The following is a 14,651-nucleotide window of genomic DNA, read 5'->3' as shown; positions in this document are numbered from 1 at the left end:
TGGCTCATATCATCACGGCTTTGGAGCCATATGATGATTCAAACAGATGGGACCCAAGTGGAAGACTTGGTAAAGGAAGGAACCTGACACATGATTTTGCTGAATTTTAAAAAAATACTTCCACTCCGATCCAAGAAAAGTTGTCTTCATCAAAGTTGTAGCTGATGAGATGGAGATTTTGACCATATTTTTCTTATAATTTTTGCATCTACGGTCTAGGAGATATGGCCAAAATGACGGACGCCAGTTTTTTCAAATGTGGTGGAGACCACCCCCTCTACCTTTACACACACACACACCCTTCCTTTTCCACATTGAGACCTTCTCTAAAAATCAGCCATTAGTCTTCTCACCCTCCTCTCCTTCCTCCTCTCTCTCAAGCTCAAAAACCCATCAAAATTCCTCTTCTAATCACCTCTCAAGTCATGCTTAATCTTGTTGTAATTCATAAGTTCTCATTCAACCCCTTTCTATTATTACTAGATATGTATTGATTTTATGTAGATTCTTTACATTTTAAAATAAGGAAGCTCTTGGACTCAAGATATGGAGGAAGGAGTGAAGACAACACAAGTGATGATGGAGCTAATTAGTTGCAAATTGGTCAACAAATCACTTGGAAGGAGCTTCTTCATTGGTTGAATGCCCCTAATCAAGCTTCATTTGTACAAATTACACTTGGATCTTAACCTCACTCCTAATCACTCTCTTTCCTATATAAAGAGGCCTTCCCCTTTGTAATTTCAAGCCTCCCTCAGCCCCATTGAGTCTTTGTATCACTCACCATGAGCCCATAAGCTCATTCATTCACTCTATTCTTGCACATCCTAGAGTGCAAATTGTTTCATGCTAGTAACCTCTCCTCCTCTTACTTATGTTAATCAAGAGAAATCTTTTATATGTGTGTGAGAGTGCTTGATGTGATCTTGGCTAATCCTTGAGTGGTTGTTTGGTAATCTACATGCTATTTGTGTTGGGAGTGTTTGAAGTCATCCATTCCTTGTACACAGACTAAGGTTAGTTCTTCATTCATAGTGATCTCTCTCTCTCTCTCTCTCTCTCTCTCTCTCTCTCTCTCTCTCTCTCTCTCTCTCTCTCTCTCTCTCTCTCTCTCTCTTTGTGTAGCGGTCCTAGTCCACGCTTCCAAGACTAGGTGGTGCCCTCATCTCATTTCCCTTGTGGCGCAATGGAGTTTGTTTTGGTGTAGAGGCCGGCATTCCAAATTTCCTTCGTCAGCATGTACAGGGCAGGTTGGCCTCATCTTGATCAAACTCTATTGGGCATTGATGTTATTAGAGATAAAATCACAAGGTACTTTGACCATGCTTTTGCTGTTAACTCTTCTGCTTTCAAAGCCTGGGATCAAGGAGTGAAACTTTCTCAAAAACTGCTAAATGAGTACAAAAAGAAAGCTAGAGTCCTTAGAGAAAACAGAAGGATGATGGTAAGGAGGCACATTGAGACCTTAGAAATTGGTCTAAACCCAGGGATTCCTTCTAGTCCCCTTTTGACTGAGCTTAAAGAAAAACTTAAGACAAAAGAGCTCCTAGCTGCCAAGGCCTCACTCCATTGGGCAAGGGACTTTTGGGCACGAAAGATTGACAGACCAGATAAAAGTATGTTCAATTTGTTAAAAAAGAAAAAATCTAAGGACTTTATCCCTTTTCTCAAGAATGTTGAATGTTGTCTGGTGGATTCTCATGAGCAGAATCTTAAAGTGGCCAAGGACTTCTACTCTGACATTTTTTCTTCTCCCCCTAAATGAGGGGCTGTCCAGTCTAATGCAAGGGCTACAATTGCTGGCATTAGGAAAAAAACTATTCCTATGCAGCTAGCCAAGCAGATGGACCAGCCTCTATCTGAGGGGGAGATCACTGAGGCTATTGATTCTCTTAAGGATGGTAAATCACCTGGTTATGATGGTATTCCCAATGAGTTTTTCAAAGTTTACAAGAACTTCCTGGTCCCACACCTTTTGTCCGTATGGAGTGAGGCCAACAGAATAGGAGCTCTGTCTACCACCATGAATACTGGCATCATCAGGCTCATTCACAAAAGGGGACACAAGGAAGACATGGGGAACTGGAGGCCTATTTCCTGTCTGACTTTTGTTTATAAAGTGTTTTCATTAACTCTTGCTAGGAGATTGAGTAACTTTATGCATCAGATAATCCTTCCTGAGCAAAAGGGTTTTATCAAGGGTAGATTTATTCTTGATGCCATCATCACCTTGTGGGAGGCCATAGATTTCTTGCAGGACAGTGAGTTGGATTACATCTTTTTCAAAATTGACTTTGATAAGGCCTATGAAAGGATGGAAAGGGACTTCATATTCCAATCTCTGCATGACATTGGGTTTGACAAGAAGTTCATTAAATTTGTTCAGATTTTATTTGGTAATGCCTTTGCCAGGGTTTCAATTAATGGGAATCTTTCTGAATCCTTCCCTCTGCAGAGATCCATCAGATAGGGTTGCCCAATTGTTCTGACTCTTTGGGATGGTTAGTACAGGATGCCTTGGATAAGGGGCACATCAAGGGCATACAAATTCCTGGAGCTCAAAAGGATCTGGTCCTTCAACAATTTGCAGATGACACTAACTCTATCATGGCCAATGACAAGGAATCACTTGAGAAATTTTGGAACTGCTTGGACACTTTCTGCCAGGCCAGTGGGTCTCAAATAAACCATGCTAAAACTGGGTTTAAATGCTCCAGTGATCAGATCCCCCAGATCATTTCAGATGCTGGGTGCATGCAAATAAGGGAAGGACATGTCTTCAGGCTGCTTGGCATCCCTATGGGGTTCAAAGTCACTTATGCTCAGAGATGGGAGTGGGTTGTCCACAAATTCAAGCAAAAAATGCAATACTGGCAATTCCACCATTCTTTAGTTTCATCTAGGGCCTTTGTGTTAAATCATTACTTTCTCCCCTCACTGAATTTTTTTCTATCTTGCTGGTTCCCAGCTCAATTCCAACTGAACAAGGTTATCAATTAGCCAGGAACTTTTTGTGGGGTGGAGGTATTGATCATCCTAGGATCTCCAAAGTGTCATGGGACACATGCTGTCTGCCAAAAGAGAAAGGAGGGCTGGGTATTTTAAACATAAAAATGCTTGCTGTAAAAATGGCTGCTAAATGGATTTGGAGAGCTTCTGATTCTGAAGATTATTGGGCCTTACTTCTGAAAAGGGACATCCACAGGTTCAAGCTGAAGCACTATAAGGCTTGGAGAAATCTTCAGCTAAGGGACATCCTCCTGGCCCCAGTGGAGTGTGTACCTTATGGGTCCAAGTTGGTATGCAGAATGTGGAATGCCTGGAATGCTGTTAAAGCTTGTTGGAAACCTAAAAAGGAAATCTTGTCTAACTATTGCTCCTTCCTGCTAGACTCCTTCTGGTTTGGTTTTTTTGTAGGTAAAGCTGATGATGTTGCTGGCAGAAGAGGGCACAAACTCTTTAAAGCTGGAATTAAGAACTGGCAAGACTTGCTAGAAAATGGGGTTTTGAAGCCTCCTCACTTGCTACAAAGAGATTTTCACATTTCTGAAGCAGATGCCAACTGGTGTAGACTCAGGGCAGAGATGTGTATGGCACGCTGTGCTGTACCAATCAGAGCCTCTCATACCACCTGCAAACTGTCCCATATTACTCAATTGTTGATGATAAAGCAATTCAAAGTCAAAGATATAGTTGAGCACTCTTTCAAGCAAAAGCTCAACAGACTGTGGAAGGTGTGCTGGAGCAGCAAGCAATGGACATATAGATTCAAGTGTCTATGGGCATTCCCAAGCTCTAACAAGCATAGTACTTTATTATGGCTTCTCATGCATCAGGGAATCTGGACAGCCAAAAGAGCTCTGAAGGCTGGTCTTGGAAATGGGAAATGTAGTAGATGCAAGGTGGAGTTGGAAGACTGCTGTCATCTCTGGTTTAATTGCAAAGAAAATAAACCCATCATCAAACTGGTGCAGAATGTTATCTCTCAAGTCTCGCTGAAAGTAATGGATTACGAAGACCTGTTTGCTGGGTAACTGCAAAGGGTTGGATGTACCTTTATGGAACCTGTGGAGAGGACACATCCTCTGGCACATTTGGTTGAAGAGGAATGCTTCTGTTTTCCAACAGCCTGTCTCCCATCCCCTATCTATTCTCTTGAATGACCTTAAGTCTTTGGCCACTCAGCTATGTAATAAAGCTTGTTATCTGTTGTATGAGGATGAAACCATCGCTTATCTTCAACTCAATTTGAAGTGGCAGCAATGGAATGTATGCTTGGCCAAAGTCTCTTAAGATACAAGACTCAAGATAAAAGAAGCCTTAGCTTTCTGATCTCTTGCTTGGGGCTAACTCACCCCCTTCCTGTGGGTTCATTGTAATGTTTTATTTCAGCATCTTTTAATACAATTCAACTTTTCTCAAAAAAAAAAACAGACCCCGGCCCTGCTTTGCTGGCCACAGCACACCAACACACACTCAAACACACACACACACAAGATCGCGGCTCCCAAGTACCCTAGCTGCTCGCGACACACACACACACACACACACACACGTGTGAACCCTCGAGCCTCAATGCGGACCCATTCCCCACCCCGGTCCCCGAGTCTCGTCCTTAGTGATCACTGTGTTTGATTCACCTGCAGTGCCCGCACTGAGATGAACCACCAGCGACAAAGCCACACACACCCTTTTGTCCTTGTCGTTTTATATCCGTGCCAAAAATTGCACCCAGTTAAAGTTCAATGCTTGACATGAATTGATAGAGACTGAGCACCTGGCACCTGTGATTAAGTAGGGCACAATGTACACTGATCTTTGCCGCTGCTCGAGAAGTCGTAGCTGTGACCTTCAAGTTGCTGTCAATCACGAGTAGCACGCTCAGGCATAGGCATGCTCACTGAATCCCTGCAGAATCCCCAAGAGGATCCAAACCTCAACATACAAGAATGCCCACACTCCTAATACACTACCCTTCCCCTGCTCCCAATCTTCCCCGCTCGAGGCAACCACATGTCGATGAGCGTAGCAGAAATTAAAACGACAAAAGAAAAGAATTATTACAAAAACGAGGTAGTTCCCACCTTTGCGACTCAAAGAACCTCATTAAACTAATCAGGAACCATAAACATGATCAAGTAATGCAGGAACTTGACAAAATTGAGGCAGCTAGAGTTAGGAAGAAATTAGGTAAGATCATTGAGATAATCCAAAAAATCGCTTCACGGTGGGGAGTGAGCCTCATTGCAATAAATGATAATTAGTGTTTGTGTCTGACAGATCTTCCTTTTAGCACTAAAATAAGTTTGAATGAGCTTATGTGAATTGTGTGATTGTCATTCTGTGTCTGTCTTTCTCACTCTTCTGGCTTCGTATATAATCTTGTCTGCTATGATCGAGTGAGCCTTTGAAGGTCTGAAGGAACTTCATTGTACCCAAACTTTGGCTTTTGCATTGGATTAGTGTCACCTTGATTACAGTATCTCATTGCAATAGAAGAATAATTATTTAATGTGATGCGTGCGAGCATGAGATTACATTGATGAATGATTGCGACTTTTGTGCTTAGGCTTGGCCTTTGTTTGTTGCATTTTTCGGTGCTTAAAAGTCCTTGCATAGCATTAAAAAGTTAAGCTTTCTTTGGCCAAAACTAATAATTAAAATTTGACTCGTGAATTCTTACTTCTTTATTTGAATGCAAAAAGCACTAACATTGATCTTATGGACAAAAGAGAGCACCAAAACTTTTGGGCTTGTGAGTTAGCATGCTTTTAATGCTTACTTTGAATGACAAAATATTGTGATGCGCTAAATTGCAAGCTCTTTCTGAAATGCACAAACAAGCTTCCTTGCCTTGGTTTGAGTATTATGTTAATGCTAAATGAAAAAATTCCCTGTGATATGCATGCAGGCATGAGAATTGCATTATGACGAGTGGTGCTTTATGCTTGAGCTTGGAATTGCTTGATACATTTTATTGCTCGACTTGAATGAAAATTCATTGGAAAGAATTAAAATTGAGCTTGTTTTAATGGCCAAGAGAAAGCATGAAAATTTTAGGTTTGTGGTTGATTTTTTAGTGCTTACTTTAAATGTTCAAATGCTTAAGAGAATTAATGAGTTGAGTTTTTTTTAAGGGGTGTGGCAAGAGTGTGCTTTCATTGATCCAAGAAGGGGTCATCATTGCAAACTATTGAAAAAATTGGCTACTTAAGAGCCACTCAATTCTTTTGACTAAAAGTTGTATATATGCTAGCTCAAAGCTTGATCAAAAGTTAATTTTTTTCATGTGAGCTAGTGTTTACCCAACTCTTTTGAGAGCTTTCAAGTACAAAATTTGGCTATTGAGAACCATTCATTTTTATTTCATCAAGTTACAGTTATCTCTAGCTCATAGCGTGCTCTAAAATTGTAGAATTTCATGAGCTAGTTGTCAACCAACTTTTTGAAAATATTTAAATTAATATTGTAAAATTCAGCTTTCAAGAGCCACTTCATTTCATTCAGAAATTGCATTATTTTCAGTACTTGGCTTGTTTTTAATTCCATATTTTAGTGAGCTAGAAATTAATTAAGTTTTGAATCATGCATGAGAGATTGTAAAAATTGCAAAATTTGATTATGTAGAAGCTCATTTTATCTCTCATTGTTGTTATGTATGCATAAATTTGCTATCAAAGAGCATCATGTGCATAACCGAAGGTACTTTTTTCCTTTGGGTTTTTTTCCTTTGGCATGTTTGGGTATGAAAGACCCTAGCTTTAGGTTTTCATTCATGTTTCTTGTGTGCTTTTAGATTTCAAATAAATGGCTTTTGTAGCTTGTGTTTACACTTAGCTTCAAAAAGTTTCTTTTGCAAATAAAAAGGATCAAGAGGCTTCTCTACACAAAGGGGATGCTTGCTCAAGGATGCTCAAAAGAGCATGAATAGGTGTAGTCCTTCCATGATTTTTCTCTTGTGTTTATCTCTTCATTCTCTATGCTTGGCTTAAGTGAAAATTTTCTTCTAAGCTATGATTGTTTCATGTTCAAAAGCTATGCATATTAAAGTTTCAACACTTTGCTTTGTGAATATTAACTCATAGAAAAATTAGGTTTTATGTGTGCTAATCATAGGTAATTGGCCTTGACCTTAGGTTAATGTAGGTTCGTTTCTCATTAGTCCTAGACTTTTAGTGATAGTCTTAATACTCCATTCATTTTCAAGATGACATAGGGCTATGATTAGGCTTTAGTCTCTTTAGTCCAATTTCCATAAATACTCTCATGTTGGAAGCAATAAAAAAGTGCTAAAGAATGAATCAAAGAAGCAAAAAAGTGTCAAGAAAAAGTAGAAAAAATGCTACTAGACATATGAAAAGAATATTCTATGTTATGTTGTGTCTATGTGAGGCCTAGAGCCTTATTGGCACTTGGCAGGCGAGGGGAATCACCTTGGCTCACTTGGTCAAGGACCTAAACCGATGCCCTAGGTTAATAGGGGTTAGTCATTTCCTTGGTAGGCTAGTAGGCTTTTGGAACACCTTCTTGAGCGTTCAAGGAGCCAAGAGTCACACTTAGACTTTCCTTGGGGTGGTAGCCTTGCGATGTGTTTTACGTTTTTCAATGAATGACAAAAACAAAACTTCCATGAGCTTCAAAAAGCTATGACAATGTACTAATAAATAAGGAGCTTTTTTATAGCCCATAGACATAATAGGCTTGAATGATTTATTAATATTAGTGACATAGTTTTTAGGCTAGTAAGTTTATGAACTTGCATTAGTCTAGGGTCATAATTGATTGCTTGTGTTTCATGCGTAAAACTATAATTTCAAGTGGTTTAATCTTCACAATAGTTTAGGTGTTTTTTGCTTATGTTGTCTAGTTTTTTACTATGATTCACCCATCTTTTAGAAGCAAAAAAATCACTTTGCATGGTTGTTCATTGTGCTTCATGTTTTGTATCCTTGTTGGATTTTGATGCTCATTACTTGTTCTTATGTTTTGCAGCTAAACATTTCTTCCATGGACTTGCTTTCTACCATGTCATCGTGCCTTGCTTCACCAGTACACGAGGACGTGTGCCAAATTAGGAAGGAAGGAATGTTAGCAGCGGCTAACAAAAGCTACACCGGATATGCATCAAGCAGGAGATATGCTATGGTTGTGCATAATAGTTCCCACTCACCTTGTATAAGTCTTGGGCTCACTTGGAGTTCCAAAGTTATATATGCTAGCTTAGAGGTCTCATGCTTAAACCCATAGTAGAAGGGATTGTGGTGAAAACCTTTAGAAGTAAGCATTCGATTTGTGATATTTAGCATCACTAATTAGGTTGATGAAGTTGGGTCTTAATCTTGTAATTAGTGTGTGTGCCCTATTGTTTTCTTGTGTGTAGATAGGTTTTATGAAGCTCTAGCACCATTCACCTTGTGTGTGTAGCTATTAATGAAGTGACGTGATTGACATGTGGTAATTAGTGTGTGCTTATCATTAGTGTGCTTGGGGTTTTTCGTCTATGATAAGTCAGAATTTGGTGGACTTGATGTGTGTAGGAGATTGATTGATTAGTGATTAGAGTAGGTTTAGAGTTAGTCTTGCCATGGCTAATCTCTACTTGAATTGGAGAAGTGATCTCTTGAATCCTCTATTTATATTCATCCGATGCTCCTGCTTCCATGTCCTAGCCGGGTTACGGATCCACGGATTTGATAATTTTGTGTGGGTTGATAGGTCGTGCTACAACGTCTGGGAGAAGAAGTAGACTAATGAGAAAATAAGGATTAGATTAATCAAGAAGAGCTTACTCTAATTACAATGATTAGCACTAGCCTCTTAAGCATAAACATTAAGCTCAAAGCTAGGCCATAGAGTGAACACTCAAGAGAGAGGGAGCTCTCAAAACTTGATCCTCAAGAGTGGATACTCAAGAATGAATCCTCCTTGCATAAAGGATTCCTTTTAAAGGCTTTCACCACAATCCCTTCTACTATGGGTTTAAGCATGAGCCCTCTAGGCTAGTATATACAAATTTGGAACTCCAAGTGAGCCCAAGACTTATACAAGGAGTGGGAAATATTATGCACAACCATAGCATATCTCCCGCTTGATGCATATCCGGTGTAGCCTATGTTAGCCACTGCTAACAGTCTTCCTTAATGTAATAGTGCTCTCCTTCCTTGGTCATCAACTTGTATAATCCCACTCAAGGATCAGCCATGATAGCTCTCTCAAGTTCTTTAATAGCCTTGAATATAGCTCTCGAATCATTCTCCAAAGGAGGTCTCTCTATTCCTTTGTCAACTTTGTCTATGGTCCCAGTCATACTCATTGCATCCACGAGATCAAGATTATTGGTCCTAAGATAGGCAACCCATCTCTGGTTAATTTATTGGTCTCCATTGCCAGTAGCCTCTTACCCGGTCTCAAAACTCAGGGTTTTATAAGTCTTTGAACACAGTATTTATGATAGCTATCCACATAGATTACGACTCCTTTACCATTAGTGTAATGGTCATATAACTGCATGGTCAGTGGGAATTGTGGTTTCCTTGAGGTACCAACCCCATTTCCCTCACTATGATAGATCATCTTTGGTATTATTTTAGCCATAAGGATAGTGAAATCCTCTTTTGATGAAGTTTTAAGGACTACGTCTTCTAGAATAGCTGGTAGGTATTCTAAGTTAACCTGATTAACACTCTTCTTAGTAGATACATGACTAACTTGATCTCTTTGTAATTCTGTAATACCAAGCCCTCGACCTCATGAACATGAACAATATGGGAATTTGAAACTTCACTTGCTACATGGATTTTTAAAGGTCCTTTGAAGCCTTTTCTTTGCTCCAACTCCCCTAGTGCACCAATCTCCTTGCATGCACAAGACTCAACATAAACTAACGCACTATTGGAGTGATGTCAAGCTAGCAAATGATTTGTACGATCTTAGCAACCAACAACACTTCACTCAAAATTTTCTTGATCCAAGGTTCTATTTTTGCTATAAAAACTTACTTTGGAGTATGGAATCATAATGTCAAAAAATTGTGCTCCTTACTCTCATGAGGAAAAAATCACACTTTCTCCTCCCTACTAACTTATGAACTGATTTTCACCTTGTCTCTCTCACAAGCATACCACACACTCCCAATAATGCAATTATACATCAATCCTAATTTTTATGCTTTTTTGAGGGTCTTTGTGGTCATTTAATCCTCCTTCAGTTCTCTTTCTAACAAGGATTTGTCTTGTCTTGTACACAAAATTCCAATCTCACTTTTGCCTTGTGTGATCCTTGCATCCATGTCTACCACTGGTCCAATTTCTAGTACAAAATTAATATTGTTTCTTCATACCTAATTTTGGCACTCTTTTGCAACTTTTGCCAATATCTAAGTGTCTTGCCCCATCTCAAGAGTGTATCACCCAAATTTCACCCTGTTTTGTTGTCTGGTTTGAGATTAACTCCAATTTTAGTCAATTATTTATCTTACTAGTTAACCTCACACTCACATTAGGAGTCACATTCTTTATCTTACTAGTTAACCTCACACTCACATTAGGAGTCCAAAATCACTTTTTATTTGATATCTTGCTTTTTAGGATTGAGGAGAACCGCTCTCGCACCTTTTGCCCAATTTTGGCTCTGGCGACAGCTATGTGATGGGAAAAAATTGTGTTTTCTTCCTATCCCTCCTGATTTCGATTTGATTCTATCTTTTGAAAATTGAATTATGATTAGAACTATTAAAAAATGTTTATCACCAAGATTTGGTTAAAATTGATTGTCTTTCTTGCTTGATAAGCTCCTATTTGTCCCTTCAATAGCTCAAATCTTCGTGTGTGTGAGTATCCAAAAGCAAGCATCCAGACTTTCAACACAACTTAGCATTCAAACTCCCAATGAACACAAGTTTACGTGTACTCTCCATGTGTGTGAGTATCTTAATGCAAGAATGCAGACTTTGAACACAACTTAGTGGAGCTACTCTAGGAAAAAATCACAATTTTTTGTCATGATAGCCTAGGAAAACTCTTTTCTCCTTTTTTTCTCAAGCTAGAGACAGGTTTCCCAATATTTCAAGCACAATGAATGGTCTACAATCACTTTTTCACTTACCAAATGGTATTAGCTCACAGATAAACCTATTGACACTCAGTCTTTCAATGCTTGCACCCAAACTATGCTCCTATTTGTACTCCAATATTTTCACACAAATGCTTAAATAAACAAGTTAAACACTTTTGGTCAAGTCAAACTCTACCAAATTTTCCCAAATTAGCATGTTGAGAAAAAATCACGATTTTTTCTCACAGAGACTAATGATCAGTTTTTTGAACTTTTTATTGAGGGAGGTGCAATGAAATATTCCTTTATATCGAATCTATTCTTACAGACCACAATTTGTCAAAATTTCATCACACAAAGCTCCAAATTGCAATGATTATCGATTCACTCCAAATCCAAGCTGATGAGGGTACTTGTCACACTTTTCTCCTTGTCCTACTCCTCTTCAAAAGAAACCAACTTAAAAACAACCTCAAAACTCGCAAACAAACAACTCCCTACATGAACTCTATTACAAAAGAAATTCTTGCATTTTTCAGCCTAGTGCAAGTTTAGTGGTTCTAACAACCAACAAAAGTTTGCACCAAGCTTTCCTACCTACACACAATATTCTACTCTATCTCTTTAACATTTTGGTGGCGAGAGTCTCACCTTGCAAATATACCAAGATCAAGAATACCTTGATCTCCACTCCTATTCTACCTTAGGCAACTCTATTGGGTTTGTATGTGTCCAAAATACTCTAGGTACTTGTTTCCCAACTATGACACTAATGTCTTGGGACCAAATAGTCAGCACCTATCTTATCCTACAATGAGATCAAACCAACACTAAAATGTCAATCTTGGGAAGCAAGTGACTTGACTAGGGCATGGAAGCATGCCAAGAGGTTCTCAGTCTCTTGTCCAAGCACAATACACTCCACTTTGATGGTCAATGTGTGCACTCTATCTACAAAAAACTTGGGTTCTTCCCTCTAATCCCTTACACATCCACATGAAAATAAGCTCCTAGCGACTCCCAACTTAATAGGCCACATCCTTACATGAACACGAACACATCTAGGCTATCAGACTCAAAATTTGATCATAAGAAAAAAACACGATTTTTCTCTAGTAGCCTAAATGTGAGCCATCAAATTTAGTATAAAAAATGCCTACTAGGTACTCCTAAGTGCTAGTAACCTCATATAATTGACAAATTATGAATACAACATTTGTGGTGATGAGATAAGTCACTTGGAAAGTTGAGGAAGTCGATGCTCACATCTTGCAAAGCACTTGCAATGTAGATATCCACACATAGAGCTCAATGAGGCTAACACAATGGTACCTTTGGACTTTCAATGCAAAAATTTTGTATTGTAGTGCAAAGAGGCAAGATCACAACAGCAAGAGAGAAGCACATAATGTACATAAGAAAACCTTATCTGATCATTCAATTAATAATTGCCCCCTCAAAACTTAGGTCTCATAATCTTAGCTTCTTCATACTTACAAAATGATCATGTGGGTAAGGGTTTTTGGGCTAAACACTACAATTGGTTTCCTATACAAGGACAAAAAGTTTTCTCAGCCACTTCTTTACACAGCTGGTCTCCATTGTTGTTGGAATTCTTCAACATTGCTCAAGGTGAAATTCTCTCCAAGTGACAAGTAAATGTCTCAAAATCCAAGGTGTATCCACCAATAGTCAGTTATTGTTGGGGTGACCATGGTAGCTTCTTCATCAACTTGATCTTCTTACTTATGTCAAATATGAGCTACAAAGAGGGTGCTTAAGTTTATGCATCTAAACTATATTCCCAATGCCATCCCACTATTTAGTTTTTCTTTTAGGTATTTATTATACTTATTTGACATGAGTGTGGACAAGAAAATTTTTGGGGGGTACTTTAGGAACCCCATTGTAGTGGAGATAATTGTCGTGCTCTATGGCTGCAAAATATCCAATCCAGCTAAGCCTATCTTTGAGTTGTGGTGGTGGTGCACTCGCCACAATGCCGACTCGACCACCACTCGTATCCTTGCCATGTGTGACCGACCCGACAAGAGAGTCCATCCAATGTGAAACTCTAGCGAACTATGAATAACTACCTATCCCGTGCGAGTGACACTGTAGCTGTGAAAACTACTACAGGTTTCTCGTCACAAGACCAACCACCGTCTGTGTTAGCAACAAAATAACTCGGATACCATTTTTTGGAGCTTTCATTGTAAAAAAAATTATTATTTTGATGGATCGAGAATATTATAACTCCTATTTTCCAAACAAATATTGTAATTGATGAGCCGGGGCTAAAAGCTTCCGGATTGTACAACCTGTCTTTAGTTAGAGATCCCACATTATTAGTTTTGACCACCCAAAACCTTGGCTAAAGTATTAAAGCCAATTTTTGTAAGTTTTTCATAAGTTTTTGAATAATCCAATACAGCATGAGCTGACGGCGCTCACTTCTCTCCTTCTCATGCTTCTACTCCCTCCTTGGTTGTCACATTGCACTCATGTCTGTTGCATTGCAACCGCAGGTAAGAGCTCTACGCATTACATAAGCATTTCACGATATTTTGTAGCTTTTGGTGTCGTCGACTCACGGCTTAATTTCATCATAATTTGGAATTTAAGCTTTCAAATCAAAAACTAAGTATAGGCGGGGTATTGGGGCATCATTGCTAAGCATTTAAATGCATTCTGGGTCGAAAATGACTAGGTCAAAAATCCACTGTTGTTAATAATCACAATTTTTGCACTTGACCTAGAGTGAGATTTGAGACCATAAGCATGTGTTCTTAGGTCTTATAAACATGTCCTATAAGTTTCGTGACGTTTGGATGTCATTTGATGTTGTAACGGATGTGATTTGTTTGCCGGAGCGATTGGCTTTTGGTGATTTCCGTCACTTCAGTGCAGCCTAAGTTAGATGCAAGTTGTTTGTTGTTTTCCAAGAGATTGAAAACCTCTTGTAGCCTCTATGCACTAGTCGAGTCAGCCTCGTCCCATGGATTGACAATTTAATAGTGGTTCTTGCTATGTTTGCAGCAATAAGATAGGAGTGAGGTTAGACACCCGTCCCACATTTGGTGCCGCTGCCAGGGATCGAAGAGACCTAAACTAGGAAAAAACACAAGCATCTTGTGAAGTTATCCTTTAACTTCCTCTAGGATCTCTTGGAGTAAAAACTTTCTTTTTAAAACCACAGCTTAAGAGTGTCGTCTTTTGTTGTGTAGAGGTAGCTTGGAAGTAATCGTACTTGCTCAGTGCCTTTAGGATTGTAGGATTGTAGAATTAGATTAGGATTTTGAGAATGATTGATGGACGAGACAAGTCTTGAGATCAAGGATCAGAAAACCATTAAAAAGAAGAAAACGAGTGTTTGTGGACACTTTCCACAACCCCATTGCAGTAGAATCTAGGAGTAGGGTAAGTAGAATCCGAGGTGGATTTCAAGACATTGCTCTCTTCCAAAGAATCAATTGTGAGTTGTTATGTGAAGTTGCAGAATTTCAGGTCTACGGCTAGAAATAGCGTTAAAAGATAGTCAACCACTCAATCCGACTGGAGAGTATGCTTTAAAAGTTGTATGAACCAGTGGCTAAGCT

At 39.1% G+C, this 14,651-nt stretch overlaps 1 protein-coding gene across 1 annotated transcript; it reads left to right on the top strand.

Annotated features, from left to right (window-relative positions):
• The first annotated feature begins 1,825 nt into the window (after positions 1-1,825).
• Positions 1,826-4,034, top strand: LOC147446868 (uncharacterized). The gene is made up of 4 exons (XM_086523525.1): positions 1,826-2,413; positions 2,512-2,873; positions 2,969-3,734; positions 3,837-4,034. The coding sequence occupies exons 1-4, from the start codon at positions 1,826-1,828 to the stop codon at positions 4,032-4,034; spliced, it is 1,914 nt and encodes a 637-aa protein (XP_086379651.1).
• Positions 4,035-14,651: the final 10,617 nt, after the last annotated feature.

Source organism: Adiantum capillus-veneris, chromosome 11 (genome assembly GCF_014529385.1).
Source record: "Adiantum capillus-veneris isolate H3 chromosome 11, ASM1452938v2, whole genome shotgun sequence".
Taxonomy (NCBI): domain Eukaryota; kingdom Viridiplantae; phylum Streptophyta; class Polypodiopsida; order Polypodiales; family Pteridaceae; genus Adiantum; species Adiantum capillus-veneris.
The sequence above is the reverse complement of the archived record's forward strand: the minus strand, read 5'-3'. Positions and strand labels throughout refer to the sequence as shown.

Bases quoted from the DNA above. Each gene is read 5' to 3' on its own strand.
- LOC147446868 (XM_086523525.1), top strand. From the start codon at position 1,826: ATGCAGCTAGCCAAGCAGATGGACCAGCCTCTATCTGAGGGGGAGATC. The intron at 2,874-2,968 runs GCAATTCCACCA...GCTGGTTCCCAG, and splicing joins AAGCAAAAAATGCAATACTG to CTCAATTCCAACTGAACAAG. The intron at 3,735-3,836 runs GTGTGCTGGAGC...CTCATGCATCAG, and splicing joins AGCTCAACAGACTGTGGAAG to GGAATCTGGACAGCCAAAAG.